General features: G+C 32.5%; 1 protein-coding gene, 1 non-coding gene and 1 pseudogene across 2 annotated transcripts; 2 read left to right on the plus strand and 1 right to left on the minus strand.

Moving 5' to 3' along the window:
• Positions 1 to 8356: 8356 nt before the first annotated feature.
• LOC149492764 (secreted RxLR effector protein 161 pseudogene) lies at positions 8357 to 9049 on the plus strand (annotated as a pseudogene).
• Positions 9050 to 21136: 12087 nt separating this feature from the next.
• On the minus strand, positions 21137 to 22636 carry LOC149492765 (uncharacterized). Its single transcript, XM_089715946.1, has 2 exons — positions 22085 to 22636; positions 21137 to 21220 (listed from the first exon to the last, which is right to left on the minus strand). Exons 1-2 carry the CDS (start codon positions 22634 to 22636, stop codon positions 21137 to 21139), a joined length of 636 nt encoding a protein of 211 aa, XP_089572072.1.
• A 3592-nt stretch (positions 22637 to 26228) lies between these two features.
• LOC119371051 (small nucleolar RNA R71) lies at positions 26229 to 26334 on the plus strand. The gene has a single exon (XR_005178608.1). It is a non-coding gene; the product is annotated as a small nucleolar RNA R71 (small nucleolar RNA).
• Positions 26335 to 26749: the final 415 nt, after the last annotated feature.

A 26749-nucleotide genomic window follows, 5' to 3' on the forward strand; every position in this document is an offset into this window, starting at 1 on the left:
TGATGGATCCATATCATCCCCCCACTTCATCTTCTAGGAGACATCTGTGGACAATTCTGTCCATGCATCTTTTGTAAAGGAGTGGTTCATACCAATAATAACTCCTCACCTCTCTGAGAAAGCATCTTCTTTGGTTAAAAGTGAGTTGATGGGGAATTATTTTGCTTGCTAAATTATTGGCGTAGTCTGTGAACCACTGTGCTCTTTTTTGATGGACAATAAAGATTTGCTCTCCTAGAAATGAATCATCAATGGGCACCAAAGAGTCGTCTTTGATATCTTCTTCTCTTCTGATTCTGGATAGATGGTCTGCTACAACGTTTTCTGATCCTTTCTTGTCTTTAATTTCATAGTCGAATTGCTGTATCAGCAGGACCCATCTAATCAATCTTGGCTTTGCATCTTTCTTCTCAATTAAGTATTTGATTGTCACATGGTCTGTATATATGGTAACTTTGGATCCAAATAGGTAGTCTCTGAATTTATCCAAAGCCCATACAACAACAAGAAACTCTTTTTCTGTTGTTGTGTAATTGGCCCGTGTCTAATCCAGTGTCTCACTTGCATAGAAGATGGCGTATCCTTTCTTATCTTTCCTTTGCCCAAGTACAGCTCCAATGGCTACGTCACTTGCATTGTACATCAATTCAAAAGGAAATGGCCAGTCCGGTGGCAAGATCACTAGTGTAGATATTAATGCTTTCTTTAACTTGCAAAAGGAGTTTATACAGTCATCGTCAAAGAGGAAAGGAATATCTTTACCTAACAGGTGGCACAATGGCTTTGATATTTTTGAGAAATCCTTAATGAATCTTCTGTAAAATCCAATATGTCCTACGAAGCTTCTGATTTCTTTTATGGATGACATTGGTGGTAGATTCTCTATGACCTCCACTTTAGCTCGATCAACTTCTATGCCTTTTTCTAAAATGATGTGTCCAAGGATAACTCCTTTTTGTACCAGAAAATGGCACTTTTCCCAATTTAGCACAAGGTTGGTCTCTTCACATCGTTTCAAGACTTTAATTAGATTTTCTAAACAAGCTTTAAATGTGAAGCTATAAACAGAAAAATTGTCCATAAGAACTTCCATGCATTCTTCAAGAAAATCTGAAAAAAATAGCCATCATACATATTTGAACACTAGTAGGCATTGCATAATATAAATGGCATACGTCTAAATGCATAAGTACCATAAGGATAAGTAAATGTGGTCTTTTCCTGATCTTGAGGGTGAACATAAATTTGATAAAATCCAGAAAATCCATCAAGAAAATAGAAATAAGAATTACCAGCTAGTCTTTCTAAAATTTGATCAATAAAAGGTAAAGGAAAATGATCATTCCAGGTGGCTTTATTTAATTTTATATAATCAACGCATAGTCGCCAACCGATCACAACTCTAGTGGCTAGGGTCATGTCATCTTCTCTTTTAACTACAATGATTCCTCCCTTTTTAGGCACTACATGAATTGGACTGGCCCATTGACTGTTGGAAATAGGATAAATGATACATGTGTCTAACAACTTAGTTATTTCCTCTTTAATAACTTTTTTAAGATTTGGGTTCAGTTTTCTTTGTGGCTCAATTGAAGGTGTAAATCCATCTTCAAATAAAATTCTATGCATGAAAATTGATGAACTTATACCTTTTATATCCTTAAAATTATACCTTATAATATTCTTATGTTGTTTAAGCAAATGCAACAGTTTTTCTTCTTGGTCCGCATTTAAAGAAAAATTGATTATCACAGGATAAGTATTATTAGAGGCTAAGAAATCCATACCTGAGTTCCTTAGGTAAGGGTTTCAGTTCTACCTTTTGTTTGATCTCTGCAATTGATGGCATGATTGGATCTCCTGTTGATGAATCATTAGGTGGAGGGTCTATTTTTATTTGTTTAGGATCTTCCTCTTCATCATTGTAAATAGTTGGAATGAACTTGTCGAAGCGATTTATCACACCCCAAAATTTATCACACCTCGTAAAACCCACAATTGAACCAATCAAATTGCACACATTACTTATCTTGATTAATTACTTAGGTGGGCTAATCAATTTATTTACTTTCACTTAATTCCAGGATCATTGAATTCAATCTTTTACACACTTTATATGATCATTTATCACACTCTTAAAGTACTGTTCACATTATAGCTTACATAGATACAATACTAATATCATTAAGAAAGATACTACGGAGCAACTAGAGTTCATATAACTTATCAACAACTTATAATATCTAACAACTATTTACATTATTCATAGGCTTCTTGTTAGAAGAAGGAAACCATAGATAACACTGAAGAAAACATATCACTATGTACATTCCAGTGCTATCACTGATAGAGATATACTATTAACCATGCATATGTAATAGTATAGCTATGAATGATTTTCTATTGACAATTATTTCTTTGTATTTAATTGGAAATTTGCATTAAATAAATGTTATTAGCATATGAACAATAATTGTGATTAGTACATTTTGTATGTATTTAATTGGACCAAGTAGAGAATGGATGTTTAGTACTGACTGTTAAACATATTCTCTAGGACATTAGAAATAATGTTTATTGTTCTTAATCTTGATTTATTTTAATATGAGCAAACATTGATTGTCTTGTGCTTTGATTCATTAAAGGGTGAGTTTCATTATTGGAATAATATTCTCGGTGAATTGGGCAAAGATATTTTGTGTTTGTGAAATATTAATTAATGATAGAATCCATGTCTCGGTATAAAGATTGATGATGCACTTTAAGTAAGCTTATAAGGTTTTATAGTGTAAACCCTGCAGATGGATATTGAATCCGACACATGAAATAAGTTGAGCGACAATCTTAAAGTTATATTGTGATTTAAATAAATTGTCAGTAAATTATTTAAATGACAGCATCTGTAATCTTAACGTGGGGAACATTATTTTATTATGTTGTGGAATTGTAAAATAAATAAGGAGTTCAGTCATGAGTTTTTAGTGGAATAATTCATGATTAATTATAATAAGAATATGTTGGTCTACATAGGTTCTTATTATAATTAGTAGCCTGATTTATTTTATTCCTGCAGTCCCTGTAGTGCCCTAATTATTTGGAAAGTTAAGGGTGTATTAAATAATAGATAAATTATTTAGTTTTAAAATAATTGATAATTATTTTAATTAAATAATTTTTTATTTAATTTATTTTATATTAAAAAATATCTTCCTATCGAAGAGAGTTTTTTTTTTAATATAAAATTGCAAAACCCTAAGAATAAAGAGACGCACGATATTCTATTCTCTGCCACTCAGAGAGTTCCAAAAGAGAGATAGTTAGGGATTACTGCAGAAGATCGTGGGTGACTCCAAGATCTCTGGAAAGAAGACCGGTGAGCGATTTTGCGCTTCAAGAGGTCAGTTTATTGATTTGTTCGATAATGTTTTTAGTTTGCCTCATATGGTTTCGAAGAGGGTTGTTTCCGCTTTATACCCGCTCCTATCAATTGGTATCAGAGCCATACGAAACTGTATGATGGTGGCTATTTTGTCATGTTTCAATCGTGTATCTATAATCTGTTTTGATTGTTTGATTGGTACATGGTTACAAAAGCTTCAAGAGTTTTTGAAGGACAGCAGCACAAAAGTGCAGTACCTGATACAATCTTTGTTTTTGAAACTGTGGTTTTTAATGGGCATTAATATATATATATATATATATATATATATATATATATATATATTAATATTTTGGGTTTTGTTTCGATGAAGAGGAGAGGGGCAAGAAAAGACGGAAAAAAAAAAAAAGGAAAAGATCAGTAAATGGAGGTTGAAGGGAAAAGGGGTAGCGGCGGCTAGGGCTCACGAAGCAGCTACTGCTTGCCAAAATTCCCGTCTGGTCCCTCAATTTTTTTAAATTTTATATTTTTGACCCTTGATCTTTAAGTTTTTATTTTTATTTTTTGACCCTGAATCTTTCTGTTTATTATATTTTAACCCCTGGACTTTAATTTTTTACATTTTGACCCAGAAAGTATCAGTTATTCTGTTTTGGCACCCTGGAGTTATTTAAATTATAAAGTGACCCTGATTGTTTTTGGTTTTATTAAAATTGCCTAGACTATTTCCGGTTTTTGCAATTTTGGCCCAATAGTTTCTGTTTTATGCAAAATAGTCCAAACAGGTTCTGAAATTTGCGAAATGGCCCAGACTTTTTCTGCTTTTGCAAGATAAACCCAGAATGTTTTAATTTTTTTTGCATAAATAGACCAGAACACTAAATTTTTAACATTTTCAACCAAAAATGTTAATTTTATTTGCAAAATTGTCTTAAAAATATATTATTTTGCAATTTTGATTATAATTAATTTATTTTAATTATATGAATTAATTTGTGAGTGGTTTTTTATTACTTTCTAGTTGTAATTATTTGCATTTCTTCCCCATCGGAAGATGTCATGTTTTAATATAATTACTGAACTAGTCTAATTTGTCTGTATTGATTTAACTCTCCATCTGAGTAAATTAATTAGTGACATGAATCAGATGTAATATTTTCTCACACATTAATGTTAATTTAAGAGGCATGTTATCTCCCATCGAGTAGTATGTGCCGGTCTTATCTAATTATAATATGCAAAACATGTGATTGGTTGAATTCTCCCATCGAGGTTGCTATTCATGAATGTTGTGAATGTGTATTTTTTTTGAATTGTGATATCAATGTTGTATATTTGCAATTTTGATTTATTCAATGTTTATTATTGATATGCTATTTTTGTTTAATGCATGATATAGAAATGGCATCATTCAGTCCCCTTGCAAACATCTTAACCCAAAACAAACTTGAGGGTCCAAACTATGTTGACTGGAAGAGGAATTTGGACATTTTGCTTAATGCTGAGTATAAGTTTGTGCTTACTGAAGTTTGTCCTGAAAAACCCGGTGAGGGTGCCTCTGAGGAGGTGACCAGAGCTTACCAGAAATGGGTTAAAGCTGATGAGATGGCGCGATGTTACATTTTGGCTTCTGTGTCAAATGTTTTGCAACATCAGCATCAGAAGATGGACACAGCTTTTGACATGCTCGAAAATCTCAAGGAGATGTTTGGAGATCAAACTAGTGCAGCAAGGCAAAACGCACTGAGGGAGATTCTTACTTCCAAAATGGAGGAGGGAGCTCCAGTTAGAACTCATGTCTTGAAGATGATGAGTCTTCTGAATGACATGGAGGTTCTTGGTGCTGAGGTTGACAATGCTACACAGATAGAAATGATCTTGAACACTTTGCCAGCCAGTTTTCAGCAGTTTCGTTTGAACTATAACATGAATAAGTTGGATTTCACTCTGTCTAAGTTGCTGAATGAGCTGGTGGCTGCTGAGACTATCATTAAGCAAGGAGCTGCACCTGTTGTGCTTAATGTTGAGCGAGGTTCTTCTTCTGCCCAGAACAAGGGTAAGAAGAAGAAAAATGCTCACAAGGCTAAGCCTAAAACAAGTGCTGCATCTACTAGTGCAAGTGTTGCTGTGAAAAAGCCTAAGGGTAAGTGTTTTCACTGCAAGCAACCTGGGCACTGGAAGTCACAATGTCCAATATGGTTAGCCAAGAAGAAGCAAGGTATGTCTCTGTTTTATATGCTGATAGTTGAAACTTGTTTAGCGGTGTTGACTACACTCCAATGGTGTGTAGATTCTGGAGCCACTAATCATGTCTGCAATTCACTGCAGCAGTTTCAGGTAACTCATCAGCTAAATAAAGGAGATGTAAGCATTTTTCTGGGAGATGGCACAGAAGTTGCAGTTCTAGCTATAGGAAATGTTTCTTTGAATTTTGAGAATAATAGAACATTATTTTTGAAGGATGTTTTATATGTACCTTCAATTAGAAGGAATTTAATTTCAGTTTCTAGTTTGAGCAAGAATGGATATTCGGTTTGTTTTAATGAATTTTATGATGATTCTGTCGTTATTAAATTTAGAAAACAAATGATATGTTCTGGCTCAATGATTGATGATCTTTTTATTCTCAAAGTTTCACCTGAACTGCGAATTCCTAATTCTGAAGTTAATAACTTTGATGTCATTGTTCCATTGAAAAGAAAACGTCCTATTGAATTTAGTCATACCTATTTGTGGCATTTAAGGCTTGGTCATATTAATTTAGATAGGATTTCTAGGTTGGTCAAGGATGGACCATTGAGTTCATTGAAAGTGGAGGCACTACCAACCTATGAATCTTGTTTAGAAGGTAAAATGACTAAGAGGCCTTTTCCTATAAAGGGTAATAGAACTAATGATGTACTTGAATTAATTCATTCTGATTTGTGTGGTCCAATGAGTGTCCAAGCTAGGGGTGGTTTTGAGTATTTTGTGACTTTCACAGATGATTACTCAAGATATGGATACATTTACCTGTTGCGCCGTAAGTCTGAATGCTTTGAGAAATTCAAAGAGTTCAAGGCAGAAACGGAGAAACGACATGGAAAATATATCAAGTCGTTACGGTCTGACCGTGGTGGCGAATACCTCTCTAGGGAATTCATTACTTATTTATCAGAACAAGGAATTACTTCACAGTTGTCTGCACCTGGTATGCCACAACAGAATGGTGTAGCAGAAAGAAGAAATAGGACGCTTATGGAAATGGTTCGATCAATGATGAGTTATTCAGATTTGCCCATTTCGTTTTGGGGGTATGCCATAGAAACAGCAGCATATATTCTGAATTTGGTTCCATCTAAGTCAGTACCTAAAACTCCTACAGAACTGTGGACTGGGCGAAAGCCAAGTCTAAGACATGTTCGGATGTGGGGTTGTCCAGCCCATGTGCTGAAAGGGAAAGCAGACAAGTTGGAATCAAAAACAGACTTATGCTTCTTTATTGGATATCCTAAAGGAACGAAAGGTGGTTTATTTTATAGTTCTCAAGATAAAACGGTCATTGTTAGCACCAATGCACATTATCTTGAGGAAGACTATATTAAAAACCATATTCCCAAAAGTCAATTAGCCTTGTATGAATTGAGAGGAGAAAATATACCAACTAGAACCTTTCCATTAGAACAACAACCTAAACCATCAATGGTTGGAGCTGACATTCCGTTGCCTAGTCGTAGTGGAAGAAATGTTAGTCGACCAGTAAATCAACATCAGCCTGAATATTCAGTACCTAACATTTCACTACCACCTGAAAGTAGTGGGAGTTATGTAGAAAGTGAAGTGGCAACTGTTGATCCAAATATACAGGAGCACAATGTTGGGGCTTCTAACATTTCATTGCCTCCTGGTGATGACAGACATGTTGAAGTTCCAGAACATGATCAAGATGTAGTCCCACCAGTCATGGACTTGCCGGCTTTACAGCCACAGCAAGATGAAGGTGTGATTGCAGAACCTGTAGTACTTCGTCGTAGTGGGAGAATTAGATGACCACCGGTTCGATATACACTTTTGGGAGAAGCTTTTGATAGAATCCCTGAAGAAGTGAATATTGAACCTATCTGTTACGATGAAGCACTACAAGATAAAGATGCTGATAAGTGGCTTGTAGCTATGAAATCTGAGATGGAGTCCATGTACTCTAATCAAGTCTAGGAACTTGTAGAACCACCTGAAAGGGTTAAACCCATCGGATGCAAGTGGATCTATAAGAAAAAGAGGGGTATAGACGGTAAAGTGCAAACTTATAAGGCAAGGCTTGTTGCGAAAGGGTTTACTCAGAAAGAAGGGATCGATTATGAGGAAACTTTTTCGCTGGTAGCCATGCTAAAGTCTATTAGAACTCTTCTATCCATTGCAGCTCATTATGATTATGAGATTTGGCAAATGGATGTCAAGACAGCTTTCCTAAATGGAAGTCTAGATGAATGCATCTATATGAAGCAACCAAAAGGTTTCATAAACAATGGACAAGAAAATTTGCTTTGCAAATTGAATAGGTCCATTTATGGGCTTAAACAAGCATCTAGGTCATGGAATACTTATTTTGACCAGGCGATTAAAAGTTTTGGCTTTGATCAGTGTCATGATGAGTCTTGTGTGTATAAGAAATGGAATGGTAGTAAGGTTGTTTTTCTGGTACTATATGTGGATGATATTCTGCTTATAGGGAATTGTGTAGGTATGTTGAATTCTGTCAAAGATTGGCTATCCCAACGTTTTGATATGAAGGATTTGGGAGAGGCTGCTCATATTCTTGGGATTAAGCTTATGCGAGATCGCAAGAAAAGGATGATTGGCTTATCTCAAGCACTTTATATTGATACCATTCTTGCTCGTTTCAGCATGCAGGATTCCAAGAAGGGTTTTCTTCCCTTCAGACATGGAATCACTCTATCTAAGGACCAATGTCCTAAGACACTTGAGGAGATAGAGAACATGAAGGCAGTTCCATATGCTTCTGCAGTTGGAAGCCTTATGTATGCAATGTTGTGTACCAGACCTGATATCTGTTTTGCTGTTGGCATGGTTAGCAGATTTCAATCTAATCCTGGGCGAGAACACTGGACTGCAGTCAAGCATATAATCAAGTACTTGAAAAGGACTAGGGATTATATGTTAGTTTATCAATCTGACGATCTTGTACCCATTGGGTATACAGATTCGGATTTTCAGACTGATAAGGACTCTCGGAAGTCAACCTCTGGTAATGTTTTTGTCTTGGGAGGTGGAGCCATAAGTTGGAGGAGTATTAAGCAAACTTGTGTTGCTGACTCCACCATGGAAGCTGAATATGTGGCAGCTTCTGAAGCTGCAAAGGAAGTTGTATGGCATAGGAACTTCCTTATGGATCTAGGCGTAGTTTCTTCAGTGCAATTGCCTATTACACTTTATTGTGATAATAGTGGGGCAGTTGCAAACTCGAAGGAGCCACGGAGCCATAAAAGGGCAAAACACATTGAGAGGAAGCATCATTTGATACGAGACATAGTTCAAAGGGGAGATGTGGTAGTGACAAAGATTGCATCGAAAAATAACCTGGCAGATCCTTTTACAAAAAGCTTACTAGCAAAGACTTTTGACAGTCATGTAGAAGGAATGGGAGTTAAAGTTATAGATGCATGGTTATGAGTCTAAGTGGGAGATTGATAGAGATATACTATTAACCATGCATATGTAATAGTATAGCTATGAATGATTTTTTATTGACAATTATTTCTTTGTATTTAATTGGAAATTTGCATTAAATAAATGTTATTAGCATATGAACAATAATTGTGATTAGTACATTTTGTATGTATTTAATTGGACCAAGTAGAGAATGGATGTTTAGTACTAACTGTTAAACATATTCTCTAGGACATTAGAAATAATGTTTATTGTTCTTAATCTTGATTTATTTTAATATGAGCAAACATTGATTGTCTTGTGCTTTGATTCATTAAAGGGTGAGTTTCATTATTGGAATAATATTCTCGGTGAATTGGGCAAAGATATTTTGTGTTTGTGAAATATTAATTAATGATAGAATCCATGTCTCGATTTAGAGATTGATGATGCACTTTAAGTAAGCTTATAAGGTTTCATAGTGTAAACCCTGCAGGTGGATATTGAATCCGACACATGAAATAAGTTGAGCGACAATCTTAAAGTTATATTGTGATTTAAATAAATTGTCAGTAAAATTATTTAAATGACAGCATCTGTAATCTTAACGTGGGAAACATTATTTTATTATGTTGTGGAATTGTAAAATAAATAAGGAGTTCAGTCATGAGTTTTTAGTGGAATAATTCATGATTAATTATAATAAGAATATGTTGGTCTACATAGGTTCTTATTATAATTAGTAGCCTAATTTATTTTATTCCTGCGGTCCCTGTAGTGCCCTAATTATTTGGAAAGTTAAGGGTGTATTAAATAATAGATAAATTATTTAGTTTTAAAATAATTGATAATTATTTTAATTAAATAATTTTTTATTTAATTTATTTTATATTAAAAAATATCTTCCTATCGAAGAGAGTTTTTTTTAATATAAAATTGCAAAACCCTAAGAATAAAGAGACGCACGTTATTCTATTCTCTGCCACTCAGAGAGTTCCAAAAGAGAAATAGTTAGGGATTACTGTAGAAGATCGTGGGTGACTCCAAGATCTCTGGAAAGAAGACCGGTGAGCGATTCTGCGCTTCAAGAGGTCAGTTTATTGATTTGTTCGATAATGTTTCTAGTTTGCTTCATATGGTTTCGAAGAGGATTGTTTCCGCTTTATACCCGCTCCCATCAATCACACACTACACACATTAGAGCAGTAACTTCTCCCTTTAATCACAAATCTCTATGTGCACGTAGTCTGATGGTATAGCCCCCATCAAGTTTGGATTCTGTCATATTGGCTAAACAAAACGCTTGGTATAATCAAATATGCCTAGAGGCCAAATAGGATCCACAATTCATAATCTCAATATCACAATTAACAAATGGTTTCAAATACCAATAATGGTATGCATTTGATCAAAAGTTCCAATGCAATAAGGAAGGGTTAGACACTATAACTCACCTTAAACTTGAGTATTCGATTCCTTTCGATCACTTACAATTTCGAAATGGTTTCGTGGCAAACCTCGACCAATATTCACATTTACACATATGTAGCACGCTTAGTTTTGTTTCTAGCTCTTTATAGACTACAAAGTTCTTTAATATTCTTATTCATTAAATTTACATTTGAAGTTTTAGGGTCAGAAAGTATGCATATTGAGCTTAATGTTCATCCACTTTATACTTATGTTCATGGTCAAATCATTTATATTTAAGTTTGCTCAACTTTAGTGCAAGTTAAGGAAATCCAGAATTTTCAACATGTGAGCTACTTGCATTCTTTTGATTATATCTTTATTTCACAAATCCTTTTACTCTGAAATTTTTATACAATATTCCTAACATCTCAGGTCACTTCTATATTAAATTTTATCAATTTTGGAGTTCATCAACCTATTCAAATAAATTAATTACATAACCAGAATTTTCAGCTTTCTCATACTAAGTAGTCTTCTTTATTTTATCAATATCTCCATTTTCCATTATCATTTGGACTTTTCCTTTTAACACAACTTATTAATATCTTAGCCTATATCTCTATAAAATTTCATAATTTTTGAAGTTCATTTACACGGTCAAACAGCCTAAACACAATACTGAAATCTGTTTAGAGTGTCACACTGAGCAGTCTATATTCACTTAGCTATAAATTATTTTCCTTCTATCTTCTGGACTTGTTCTTTTGCTAAAACCTTGCCAACATCCCAGCCTAGCTCTCAGTAAAATTTCATTAATTTGGAAGCTTGTTTACATATATTACTTAACAAAGTATAGTGGCTGAATTGAAGCAGCTTCATTGAGATAGTTTTGGAAATTGTAATTTGTAGCTTTCATATGATCAATTCTTTCAATCCAAATAAATTTCTAGGATTATAAATGATTAATTAACATGTTTAAAAGATAATTTCAACTTTTTAGTTATCAAATAAAAGATAATTTCAACTTTTTAGTCATCAAATTAAATATTTTAGTTTAGGAAAATATGAAAATCAAAGGTAGAATTTGAATTCCATACTTTTCTTTTAATTTCTTTTGCTTTCTCTTCTCTTGTTTCTTTCCTTCTTATATCTTGAACTTTGTGAGCTTTTGCAATTTCACTCTCTTTTATTGGTTCTATCAATTTTACATCAATTTCAACTTTGTAGTAATAATACTTTCAATTATAATTAAGGATGGAATTGCAAATAAAAAAATATTTCTTAATAATAAAAATAAAATTTTAAATGTCCTTTGGATAGCAAATTATATTCACATTAATTTGTGGTACATTTATAGAATTGAAATTATGACATTTGAGACGTGCAATTAAAAGAATTTTAAGAACTTTTTTATTTTTTTAACGAAGACTAATTTGACTATATCATTAATTCAAAAAATAACAAAAAATTAAGATTTTTTAATATTAAATTTATAGATGAAATGAAAGTAAAATATATAATTGGAAAAACTACATTCTATTAATTTAATGCTTTGAGATTTTCGGGCAAGTTACAGAATTGAAGTTATTAAATTGTTAATTAGCACAATTATTTCAAAATTAAAATTTAATTTGTGCAATTAATTGGATTGATTAATGAATTTTTTTAATTTTATTCTTTAAATTTATAACAATATTGCATGATGATTTAAAAAATGATGAAAATACTTTTTTTCTGTGCAATTTTATTCTTAATCACCGTTGAGGATGCTACTACTATAAAAAGTCGAAAAAGGTAAAATTGATAGAAATATCAAAATAGATTGAAATTGCAAAAGCTTAAAAATTAGGGCGTGTATATATAACTTTAAAAATATCAATAATCAATGCAATTTTTAAATGAAAATTTACTTTACATTGATTAATATATATTATAATTCCATACCAGCAATATCCCTAAACTATGCACGGTTAAAGAAAATAAAAAAAAAAAATTGAAAGAAAATAATATAATGTATATAGCTTGTTGAAAAGTTCTGGAATAAATTTTTTTATATTATGTTATTAAAAGATATAAACAATGAATAGTAAAAAATGTAGTTATGTTTTTTTATTATGAGAGTGAAATTAGTAGATAAAGATGTATGGAAGAGTATGCACCGAGAACGTGGAACTTAGAGATAAATAAAAAAATGGACAAAAGGTGAATTAATTAGTTTAATTTATTTTCTAATTAATATTAAAAATAACTCTTCATATCATTATAATCTACAAATTAAGAACCTCCTCTGTGTCTTTGATTGTTTATAACCTCTTCGGTGTTTCCAGTTCCTAAAATGTCTATTTTTTTTTATCTCTTCTTATTTTACTAAAACAAATATACAAATTAAGTAATTCATTTTAATTATGAGAAACTCCACCATATTTACTACAATTTAATTTTAAAAAGTAAATAATTATACAATTTACTTCCAAATTATTTATTCTAAAAGTAATATAAAATAATAATTTGAAATTAATATAAAAAAAATAATCGTTTGTATAATTAAAATCCATAAATTAAGTAAATTATTTATATCATTAAAATCTATATAAATTGTTACTTTATATGTTATTAATTTTCTAATCTTATACAATTCAGTTATACTTAATATAATTTAATTCAATCAATAAATAATTATAAATTCAATTTATGTTTAAATAGATATAAAGATAAACAATTAATTAAATCACATGTTATTACTTTGCAATTAAAATAAAGCCAAAAACAATTATAAACATTATACATGTCAATTTTTTAGAATCTTACCTGGTGCCACCATAGGAAAACCTACTTATTATGTATATATTATTTTACTGAAAGGACCTACCACAATATATATATATATATATATATATATATATATATATATATATTATAGTATAATTATTTTATTGAAAGTCCACATAATAAAATTTATTTATGAAATATTTATTAATACACATTATATATACATTATATATGAGTTATAAACTACAGTATGATAATTTTTCTTTAATAAAAAAGTAGAAAGAACAAGACTACACAACAATATATCAACATTTGAATTATAGATAAATAAACTATTTCACCTAATGACTGGATGAATAATTAAAATGTGAAAATTAATATATATATATATATATTTCAAGGTAAAAAAAGGTCCAATTTTTCTTTTAAAAATTTGGCATGTATACAAAATGCCTACATTTCAGTTTTTTGGCCATAAATCTCCATAACTCGTTTTAATTGACCCAATTTGCATAGTATTTTAGCTAGAGAGTGGCGTGGAGTACACACAGTCAGCATAAGCAAAAGAAAGGTAAATAATTATTTAAATAAATATTAATCATTTGTTGTAAAAATAGAGAGAAGAATTTTAGAGCATAGATCTCCAAAATCCTTGACTGGAGAACAAAATCTCTAATACCAGCAAACTGTCTGCGCCTGGCTTGATTATTTGTCTTCTCCAATCATTCTCTCTCTCTCTATCAACTGTAGTAGATAATTACGTCTCTTCTCTCTTCTTCCATATCTTCTCCAAATCCTTCTTCTCTTTATCAATTGCAGTAGATTGTTATGCTAGGAGGAGATTACATTTAGGCCAAGAGAGAATGATAACGAGGAGAGAAGATGATATAAATAACCTAATTTTGTAAAAAATTGGCATGTATTCAATTTATGCTTTTTCTCTCTCAACAGAGTCCTAATAGGCATCAATTCTTTTCTAAGTTTTTTCTTTTTTTTTTTTCTTCAAGAGTTCAATTGTCTTACATTTCTTTTTCAATTTTTGCACTGATTTTATATAAGTTTTACAGCCTAATTTTCCTTTTTTTTTTTGGTTTTTTTGTCGATTGATTTCTTTAAGAATAATTATAAATTTAGTGTTTAAAATTTTCTATTTTGGTGTCTGAATGAAAAATTTTTGTAATTGAGTGTCTAAATCATAAAAAAAATTTTCAATAAAGTATTTTACATGTATGTTACATACCTGAAAAATGATTAGGAGGACAATGGGCCTCCTATTTCATTTGTGAGCTATTGAGTTGTTAAAATAATAGTGATGTGGTTAAAATTCACCTGAGTAACACAAGACTATAGAAAGGAAAATATGTATTTGCCTATGTTTGAAAGAGGGTGAGATTGATCCATTGCATTTGATGTTTTAAAGAAAAGGGAGAGTAAAAGCACGATAAATTAGAGAATACAATGAAGGTGGAAACAAGCTTATGCAAAAAAGTAAACTATTTTTTGCCAAATTCGTTTCTTAAGAAACTTTATTCTACTTGTGCATTACTTTCTGACTCAAACAGGTCCAACTATTTATTCAACTCATACATAATAGGTTGAGCTTACTACTCAATACGATTAGTTTAAACATGTTGGCTTGCTTGATATGTTTGTGTAGAATAATAATTATGACTTTAATATATCGAAGAATAGTTTAGATACTGCCAAAATTTTGCAAATGATGTCGGTCAATAAATGGATCCCAAGTAATTATTTTTTGAATATTTCAATTATATTATATTTATATTTTTCTTTTGTTTTGTGTTGTTATGCCTAATTTTAGATTCTTGAATTGTATTGAAATAAGTTTTATCGCATTATGCATTCAATAAGATTCATATTTTCATTTTTCACATGTCTGGTAGTATATTGGCATTGTTTTCAGAATTTCTTGGTGCTAAAAATATATTCCATCTATTTGTAGATGGCAAGTGCTTTTTTTTTTTTTTTTTTTAACTTATAAATTTTTTATCTATTCCTTTTTTACTAATGATATTGATTCATATTGTTTTATTGGTAGTAGTTTGAAGGAATCCTTACTTAAATCATCATGGCTAAAATTGAATGAGCTCTTTGATTGAATAATCTTAACTTGACTTTATAGACTTTCTTTACATTTTACATAACCTTTTTAATACATACAAGATATGCAAGATGTTTATGCCCATCCCAAGACGGTGAATTAATAAAAAAAAAAACTCTCTTGGTCCATCACGTTCATCAATAAAAATGACTATGGTATTGTCGCCATTGAAAATATTAAGGAGTATGACATCGTCAATAAGGCAACTGGTGAGAGATAAATGTATACGAACCAAAATTTGCCATTTTTGGTTTAGTGAAAGAAATTGGTGAGTTGCCATCCATTTTTGGTTTAGTGAAAGAAATTGGTGAGTTGCCATTTTACAAACAATCACCCACCGAAGACTTCTAGATGTTGTGTCTCTAAATCCTTTACAAAAGAATATCATCTGCTCTTTTGAGGACTTCGAATAATTCAACATATATACAAACACATATGATATGTATATTTATTTTTATACTTAATTTCTAGATTCTTGGACTTTATTGAAATTTGTTTCTTCATATCTCACATTTGATAAGATTCATGTTTTTATTTTGGGTTAATTACAACAATGGTGTTTGCACTTTTTGAATTTTGCTATTTTGGTGTCTAAATAGAAAATATTTGCAATTAAGTGTACACAGGTTAAAATTTTCTTCAATCTGGTGCTTTTGTATATGTGGTAGACCTAAATTCACCTCTGGCTCAAAGAAGGCAACACGTTTGGGAATGATTTAATGAAGTCTATTTTAAGTAAAATGGCATGTGCAAAGCATGTGACGATCTTATTGGCATTATACGGTACACATCAGATAGCTTATGTGTCAAATTTTTAAGTCCCACTTTGAGCCAGAGGTGAATTCAGTCGTGCCATGTATGCAAAAAACACTAGATTGAAAAAAGTTTAACTGGTGTACATTTGATTGCAAATCATTTTTTTTTAGACACCAAAATAGCAAAAGTCAAAAAGTATAGACACCATTGTTGTAATTAACCCTTTTATTTTTCATCTGGTTGAATGGTATTGCTTATTTTCATTTGGTTTATCCATAAATGAGTTCATGGACTCGGTCGAAAGAAGTCAATCTCCTCCACTAATGCCCAAAATTTACATAATCACATTACGCAGGCATGAGCAATCCGTCTTACGCTGCTTCTAGAGAAAAATCTTGGACATTAATTTTATGAAATGAAGTTACCAGAATAAAAATTAGGGAAAAGTTTTTAATCCTTGAGTTTTGACCTAATTAACTAACTCGTTCCTCTGTTTTAGTAAATCTTATAAGTAGTCCCCTAGTATGGCTCCGTTGGATAAGTTAGTCCTTCTGTAAAAAAAAGAGTGCTTTTTTAAGTCAAATAAATAAAGTGAAGTTCAATGTGAGAGAATAAAAATTAAAGACCAAAATAACCTCAAGAAATATTTTTCTTTCACTTGTTGTATTCAACCTTCCATCATCATCAATGGCAATCACCGTATAGGAAGTAAAATATCATTTAAAAATTATAATTACAACAAGAATTTCTCTAAACCAATCCTTATTTTTATGCATTATCATTCCAACAAATTGTGCTAAACACCCCAATGTCTAGTAAATCGTATCAAGAAAAAAGAAAGATTGAATAATTTGAAAAAAAATTATACATCTCCCTAACTACTATTACAAATCATAGACATATGCATCTCCCACACCTCCATTTCTTTAATTTAAAACCCTATAATTCATTTAGCAATGATAAAAAATGACATAAGGTTTATATTATAATATTCATTACCAATTTCTTCGTTGTCTTTGTTTTCCAGCACCAAATGGGAGTTTTTTAACTTAGCCATATCTCTATTTCTAAGTTTTTATTAAGAAAAACTACTCATATGAAGCTGGGGATGCAGGAAAAATGGACTTGATCCTAAATCAAAAAGACCCCTAATTATACCTCAATTTCAACCTAGATTAAAATCTCAAATAATCAGGTAATAGGTTTTGTGAAAGAATTTTGAGCTTAGCATATCAGAAAAAGCTATAGAAATCTCTTAGTACAATTAGAGATCTGATAGTGATTTTCGCAAGTGTACGAAATTGCAACAACTAATATAAAGCGAGTAGAGTATTGTTCCTATGAGGATTGTATATTAAGTACCAAAATTATGTTAACCTACTATTATTTAAACAGCAATAAGGGAAGTTATCTTAAAAAATTTAAATTTAACAAATAAAAGAGAAAAGAAATCAAGCAAAGCAATTTTGATTAAAAGAAATTAAGGTTTAAAAGCTACTAGGGATTTTGACTTCACTTAATTCTATCCAATTTATTTTATTAGTTTGATAATCAATTTTAATTGTTCAAGTAGGGGAAACAACCCTAAAATCACTAACAAGCTCTCCCGATGTATTATTAGCTATTTTTAACCCGGTCTAATTACCTATCTTCCAATAGCGCAATCAAACATGAATTAAATCATTAAGTTTTGTGGTTTGTTTTATGAATTTATAACCTAAGGTTATTAACTTATGAAAATCTCCCATGAGTCAAACCATATAGCTTTCGCATCAAGTTGTTATTCTCATGTAATTTATTACCTTTTTCACATCAAAAACTCTTCTGCTGATAGTGATAAATGAAATAAATCAATCTAGGGGAGAAATTCTACCTGGAAGCATTAAGTTCAATAATAAATTATACTTTGAACAAAGAAAAGCAAATCTAATATTATAAATTGGAAAAGAAATTAAGCTACATCAAATTCCTAGTATGAGAGTTTAGTTCGACATAATAATTAAATAAAACTCAATTAAACTTTAATATAATTCCATAATCAATCTAAATAATGAAAGATAAAAACATGATTAAGAGTTTAGAGATAAAAACTAGTCAAAAAATAATGTGGACGGCTTCCTTGAATCTTGACACAAATCTTGAACACTTGAAGTCTTGGAGAGAGAGAGAAAAATAGAACAAAAAGATAGACATACAATGAATGGATTCTCTCTTTATATAGACTTCCTGGGAGAAAATCTGACTTCATTTAGGAAATAGAGTCTTCATTAAGTAAGAAATCTTTTGGAAATAGGAAACTGTTTAGGTTTTGAATTTCATCTCAATTAGGACTCTCCCATGTGCCTAAATAGGATTAGAAATTGATTTGCATTTCAGGAAATCATCTTATGTGGGCCCTTGCAAGTGGTAGGGACTGGCTGGCGTTCTCAACTCAAAACAAAACTTGATTTTCCGCATGGGTGTGCTGCGCGGCACCGTTTGGGCGTGCCGGAGCCTGAGTTCTAAGGATGGTTTAGCACAGGCCGTGCTCAGGGGCATGTCTAGAGAGGAATCTGTGGCACAGGGGTGCAAAATAGCTTAGCTAGGGCGTGCTAGGGTCTGAGTCTCCATGATGGAATGCAGCACGGGCCGTGCTCAGGTAAGCACGCCTTTGGATTGATTTCCTCTTGCGGCATAGGCGTGCTAGATAGCATGGCTAGGGCATGTTAGGGCCTAAGAGTTTCGCTTTATTTCGCTCTTTTCTGTGCGAAAATCCTACAAATTTCCTTAAGATCAAGCAAATTATGTTTCAAGGAAGCTTTGAATAAAAACATAAATAAAACTAAATAAAAATTAATTAAAGTAATTAAAACTACTAAAAAAACCTAATAAAAACTATATTAAAATACTATAAAAATAACACTTATCAAAATTCTCCAAACTTAAACCATTACTTGTCCTCAAGCAACAAAACTAAAAACTAAAAAGAAAAACACAAGCTAAACAAACGAACAAAACTAGTTTAATACGGTTGGGGATAATTGTTCACAATTTCAAAAGTATCAAAAATCATTAACATGAGAACAAATCAAGTGTTTCCTATGTTAATTATATTCCAGCAAAAATTCAATTTTCAATAAAACATATTCCTTAATTTAAATATGAGTTAATAAGATTTTTAACGCCAATAATTATTCAACCTATGACAAATAGAATATGAATTTCCACAAAAAATTATTTAACCATTTAATAAGATGTTTTAGTATAAGTTCAACATTCCTATAGGCAAAATTAGTCATCCATTCTCCACAATTGAAATGCATACAATTTAGAAAGATCAACAAATCTTTATTTCTGCTGTAATGGGATTTAGAGGTATAATTTTAGCTAAACAAAGAAAAAGGATAAAAAGATAGACAAAAAGCACAGAGAATGCATAATATCAAGATTTTCATTTATATCAAAACAAATTTTTATTTGTAAAAGGAGATTAGTCTTAAAGTTTCTTCACTAGCTCAAAAATTAGAGATACTTCACAAGGGCTTTTCATAATACGTTCATAATTTCCTCCTTGCTTTAATTTCCCAAACTTGAATTCTTGATTGATTGCTTCTTTTAAGGGGTGTTTCTCTTTAAGTTTTTCTACTTTGCTTCACTTGCTAGTATTAATGAAATTTTCTCCCTTTTGTTGCTATGTTTTGATAAAAATCAAATCCTTCAATTATACATTATTGCACTTAGGGCAGGAAATTAAGTTTATTTAATGGCTAGGTTTAATAAAGATGATCAATAAAATTTGGATATAGGTTTCAAATTGGATTCAAAAGTCATACTTTAATTTAGGTGGCCTAGGCTAAATATGAAATTCAACAAGGAATGCCTAAATCATCTCTTTCAAATGTAAACATTTAAAATTTTGCCTCAAAGAAAATTCTAATTTATTCTAGAAATGCCAAGGTTAAATAAATTTTGATTGAAACATATCTATATATCATAAAATTCATAAAAATTAGTATTCATAATCTTAAAAATAAATGGTTAAATCAAAGAATTATGTTATGTTAAAAATTAAAAATTAATCTAAATAGCAGCTAGCTTCGAAGAACAACTAAAGTCATCGCAGTTTAATGAATTATGATAATTTTCAAGCTTGCTCACAATTATTCCAACCATATTAAACCAATGAAACAAAAGAAAACTAAAATTTGAACTAAAATTTCCCTTCCCCCAACTTAATCTAGCACATTGTCCCCAATGAGCTTAAAATCAATTTCCCAAACTTATCATATTATCAATTATGTAATAAAAGAATATGAGAGTGTAGAAACAATTACCATCATTGTATTGCAAAATACAATAAGATTAAAGAAAAAATACGATAAGAGCCAGGTGCTGAAAATTATCAAAGCTATGAAAAAGAAAACACTAAAAACAAGAAAACATAATATCCAAATAACTTAGTACAAATAGATAAAAGGAACAAAAATAAAAAAAAAAAAACGAACTAAAAAGAACCAAAAATAATTAATCTTCAGGTGGTGGAGGTGGATGTGGATGCAGTAATTGAATCACTGTTTGGAGTTGGCTAGCAATTCCCTGATATTGGCCTTGCATGGTGTGTATACGAGAATCGAGGCTCCCATGCATAATCTCTATTGATTGGAAACGGTCAGTAATCATGGACTCCATTCCATTAAGGCGGGTATCAAACTTGTCCATTCTAGACATCATACGTGCAAGAACTTCATCATTAGATAAATTAGACGCTCCCTTAAAAGAAGGACCAGCTCCAGAAGTACCTGCACCAGAAGAAATACCAAAACCAGGGAAAGGATTCGGATTACCCTCCTCCATATTAGTGTCACCAACATCCTCAGCCTCCTCATCATCAGAACTCTCTTCTCGGGATCCCACAATACGGAACAAATCCCCTATCTTCTCTACCAGCTTCATATGCACCATGACATCTTAGTCAAGTCTAGTGCCCTTTCCTCCTCCCACACTATCATGAATTGGCCTAGCAGGGTTCCAAATTCTCAAATAAGATGCAATTCGGGTCACAAAACATCCCATCATAATAGCTCCCTTGTCAGCCTTTGCAACTCTAGCCCATCGTTGGCATAACCAATAGCAAACATTAAGAAATATGCCTTGATCTATTGCCCAGATAAAATATAATTCATTTAGACTCAACACTCCATCACTTTCGCTTTACCCAAAAATAATGTTGGCCAAAAATTTATGAATATACCTATAGGCTGGGTTTCTCAATTTAGACGCTTTTGACAATTTAGGATTATAATTATTCTCCCCAGTCAGTGTTGTCCATCTGCTTCGAGCTCTAAAATCCTTAGGTATTTATTAAGGGCATTTTCAGTGGGGAACCTAAAGATATGAATAACTTCGTTTATTGAAAGTCAATAATTTCTCCCGAAAAGCCCAAATTTAATTATGATAGGGAAATCAACAAGCAACAGACGAATAAGAGCAGAATATGAACTCAAATGGGATGGGCGTGCTAGGGTCTGACCTGTAAGACCAATTTACACCTTTTGAAGTATGGGCGAGCTGATTAGCATGGTTTAGGCATGCTAGACCCTGTGTCTCAACTTGTACCTAAAATAACTTGACTAAAAACAGAAAAACATGCATGATTTTAAAAATTTTGGGAAAAATGATAAAAAGAAATAACAAAAATAAACCAAAAGAAGAAAGTTAAGGAAAAGAGTATGGGTTGTCTCCCACAAGCGCTTTTGTTTAACGTCGTTAAGCTCGACACACTAGACCTAATTTAGGCAAGATTAAGCAACGCTTATAACGATTTTGATAGGATTGAAGTCTCCACTTTGGTAAACTTTTAACTGTTGAGCATTGATCTTGAAACTTCAATTTCCATCCACTATTTCAATTGCTCCATGTGGAAAAATTTCCTTAATTGTGAATGGTTCAGACCACCTAGAGTGCAATTTACCTAGAAAAAGACAGAGTCTAGAGTTATAGAACAATACCTATTGGCCTACCTTTAGATCCCTCAGAATAATATGCTTATCATGCCACTTTTTGGTGCGGTCTTTATAGATTTTGGCATTCTTATAAGCATGGAGTCTCATTTCATCCATCATATTCAATTGAAGCAACCTCTTTTGACCTACCTCTTTAGCATTAAAGTTAAGAAAATGGATTGCCCAATATGCCTTGTGTTCTAACTCAACAGGGAGGTGATAAGCCTTACCATAGACCATTCGATATGGATACATACCAATTGGTGTTTTAAATGCAGTTCTATAGGCCCAAAGAGCATCATTGAGTTTCTTGGACCAGTCCTTCCTTGATTGGCCAACTATGGTCTCTAACATCTTCTTGATTTCCCTATTTGTGATCTCATATTTCTTAATGAAGTTCATCACACTCTTGGCATCATTGTTTGGAAGTGCAACAGCTTTCGCCCACTTCAAGACATAATCCACCGCTACTAGAATGTATTGGTTGGAATAAAAGGATGGGAATGGTCCCACGAAATCCAAACCCCAAACATCAAAGATCTCCACTTCAAGGATATTATTTAATGGCATCTCATGTATCTTGGAGATATTACCTAACCTTTGACAACGATCACAAAATCGAACAAAGTTAAAAGCATCTTTAAATAAGTTAGGCCAATACAAACCGCTTTCTAAAATACGTGCCACCGACTTGCTTACTCCAAAATGTCCTCCACATTCCATTGAATGATAGACTCGAAGAACACTTTCCATTTCCTCTTCTGGTACACATCATCTAAAAAGTTGGTCACTACAATACTTGAACAAGAAAGGTTCCTCCCAATAATAATATATAAGATCATGAAAGAATTTTCTTTTGTTGATAAGAAAGATTAGGAGGAGTAATCTTACAAGCAAGGTAGTTAACTATGTCGGCATACCATGGAGCTTGTGGATTTGCTAGAAGAAGAAGAGGTTCATGGGGATAGTCTTCATTGATTTGCAACTCTGTCTACTCTTCTCCTCCCAACCCAAGCCCAGATAAGTGATCAAGCTACTAGGTTCTTGGTTCCCTTTTTATCACGAATCTCCAAATCAAACACCTGCAAAAGAAGAACCCAACAAATTAGTCTAGGCTTTGCATCTTTCTTTACTAACAAATATTTAATAGCTGAGTGATCTGTGTAAACTATTGTTAGCTCCAATTAAATATGCTCTAAATTTATCAAATGCAAAAACAATAGTTAGAAGCTCTTTTTCATTGGTGGCATAATTCAATTGTGCATCATTCAATGCTCGATTAGCACAATAAATGACATGCAACTTCTTTTCTTTTCTTTGCCCAAGAACAGCTCCTATAGCATGATCACTTGCATCACACATAAGTTCAAAAGGAAGACTCCAATCTGGTGTAGCAATGATAGGCGCTGAAATCAATTCTTTTTTCAACCTATTAAAAGCATTCAAACACTCTTTGTCAAAATCAAAAGGAACATCCTTAACTAACAAATTACAAAGAGGTTTTGTGATTTTGGAGAAATCTTGATAAATCTCCTATAGATTCCTGCATGGCTAAGAAAACTTCTTACTCCTTTTATTGAATTTGGAGGTGGTAGCTTTTCAATTACGTCAATCTTTGCTTTGTCCACTTCAATCCCTTTTTCTGAGATTTTTTGCCCTAAAACAATACATTCACTAACCATAAAATGACATTTTTCCCGATTCAAAATAAAGTTAGTGTCCTCACATCGCTACATTACTAAAGAGAGGTTATAAAGACAAGAATCAAAAGAAGAACCAAACACAAAAAAATCATCCATAAATACTTCAATGAACTTCTCTACCATGTCAGAAAATATGGACATCATGCACCTTTGAAAAGTCGCAAGAGCATTGCACAACCTAAAAGGCATTCTCCTATAAGTAAAAGTACCATAAGGGCAAGTGAAAGTGGTCTTCTCTTGATCCTCAGGAGCTATAGGTATTTGAAAATACCCTAAATAACTATCTAGAAAGCAATAGTAGGGGTAACATGCAAGTCTCTCAAGCATTTGATCAATAAAAGGTAGAGGAAAGTGATCTTTGCGTGTTGCTTTGTTCAATTTTCTATAATCAATACACACGCCAACCTGTGACAGTTCTAGTAGGAATTAACTCATTATTTTTGTTAGAAATAACTGTCATACCTCCTTTCTTTGGGACAACTTGAAAGGGACTTACCCAATTGCTATCGAAAATTGGATAGATAATGCCAACATCCAAAAGCTTTATGATCTCAGCCTTGACTACCTCTTTCATGTTTGGATTCAATCTCCTTTGATGCTCAATTGAAGGTTTATAGTCTTCTTCCATCAAGATCTTGTGCATGCACACATTTGGATTTATTCTTGCAAATCTGAAATTGACCATCCTAGGGCTTTCTTATGCTTTTGTAGAACCTGCAACAACCTTTCCTCTTGATCAAGTGTTAAGTGAGAAGAAATAATAACAGGAAAAGAATTATTCTCACCTAATAATGCATATTTTAAATGAGATGGAAGTTGTTTTAATTCTTGCTTTGGTGATTCACTTTCTTTCTTGTCTTTGATGCTTTGATTATTAATGTCACCTTTATCGGAGGTCAGTTTATTTTTATCATCCAAGGTGTCTTTTACACATTCATCAACAACATCAATCCTAAAGCAGTCATTATAATCCATGGGAAGTTTACAAGATTTAAGAACATTAAAAACAACTTCCTCTTAACCTACCTTCAAAGTTAATTTACCCTCATACACATCAATCAATGCTCTTGCAGTTGCAAGGAAAGGTCTTCCAAGGATTATGGATCCTTCTCTATCTTCATCAATGTCAAGAATAACAAAATCAACAGGAAAGATAAATTTACCTACCTTGATGAGCACATCTTCTACAATCCCTCTTGGGTATTTGATTGATCGATTTGCCAATTGCAGAGACATCCTTGTTGGTTTTAACTCTCCCATCCCTAGTATCTTAAAAACTTCATAAGACATAAGATTAATGCTAGCACCTAAATCTGCCAAAGCTTTTTCAAAATCAAGATTTCCAATATTATAAGGGGTAGAAAAACTTCCTAGATCTTTTTAAATTTGGAGGCAATTTATTTTGAATGATAGCACTACACTCTTCTGTCAACATTACCGTTCCTTGATCATCGATCTTCCTTTTCTTGCTCAGGATCTCTTTTACGAACTTCGCATAGCTGGGCATTTGAGTAAGGGCTTCAGCAAAAGGGATATTGATTTGAAGCTTTTTGAAGACAAAAAAAAACTTGAGGAAACTCTTGTCATCTTGTGTTTTCTTTAACCTTTAAGGAAAAGGAATAGGTGGAACATAAGGTTTTACTTCCTCCATCTCTTCAAGGTCAATGATGGGAATCTTTTTCTACTCTTCCTTCTCTTCCTCCTTTCTGGTTGGATCTTCCAATTGTTTGCCACTCCTCAAGGTGATAGCTTATACCTGTTCTTTAGGATTCTTTTAAGTATTACTAGGTAACGTACCTTGAGGTTGGGAAGCCATTATGTTTGCAAACTGTCCTATTTGAATCTCCAAATTCCTTATTGCAACTTGTTGGATTTTGTTGTTTTCTCGAGTTTCATTCATGAAGTCCATGTGAGATTTAGAGAAGGCAGTAAGGAGATCATCATGAGTCTTTTTCTCTTGAGGCAGAAAACCTGGTGGTGCATTCATGGTGTTGTTTGGATTCCCATAAGAAAGATTAGGATGATTCCTGAACTTGTTATCATAAGAGTTAGAATACGGGTAGCTCTTCCTTCCTTAATTCATCACACAGTTCACTTGCTCCAAAGTTTACGGATTTAAAGAATCCAACATGCATTCTCCAATCCCATGTTGCCCATTACACCTGTCACAGGCTTGTATAATAGAATTAATCGAGTTAGTAGTCAATAAGTCTAACTTCCTAACCATATTGTCTACCTTGGCATTGAGTGCGGTAATGGCATCAATCTCATAAACTCCTGCGGTCTTTTTCCTTTCAGAGTTGCTTTGATAATGGCTATTGCTTGCCATCTCTTCTATCAAGTCATAGGCCTCATCAATTTCTTTTCTTTCAAAAGATCCACCTGTAACTGCATTTAGAGTAATCTTTATATTAGGAGACAATGCATTATAAAAAGTTTGTACCTGTAACCACTTGGGCAAGCTGTGATGTGGGTACTTCCTAGTAGGTCCTTGAATCTCTCCCAAGCTTCATACAAACTCTCTTGGTCATGGTGGGCAAAGGTCATTATCTCATTGCGCAGCTTTGTGGTCTTTGAAGATGGAAAGAATTTCACCAAAAATTTGTGAGCTAATTCCTCCCATGTTGTAAAACTTCCAACAGGCAATGATTGTAACCAAGATCGTGCTTTATCCCTTAGAGTGAAAGGAAAGAGTCTTAATTTTATCGCATCCTCAAAAACTCCATTTTGTTTGAACATATCGCAAATCTCCAGGAAATTTGTGATATGGTCATTAGGATCTTCACTAGGCAGACCTCCATATTGAATTGAGGTGGAAAGCATTTGGATAATTGCAGGTTTAATCTCAAAATTGTTAGCTTCCACCCTAGGCCTAGTGATACTTGAGGTTGTTCCATTGAGAGAAAGAGTTGTGTAATCTCACAAGGTGCGGACATAAGGTTGAGGTCCGTCCTTTGGGTTGACTTCATCAGCCATATTT

This window comes from Jatropha curcas, chromosome 11 (assembly GCF_041381405.1).
Source record: "Jatropha curcas cultivar XTBG-Jc1 chromosome 11, XTBG_Jcur_1.0, whole genome shotgun sequence".
NCBI classification, from domain to species: domain Eukaryota; kingdom Viridiplantae; phylum Streptophyta; class Magnoliopsida; order Malpighiales; family Euphorbiaceae; genus Jatropha; species Jatropha curcas.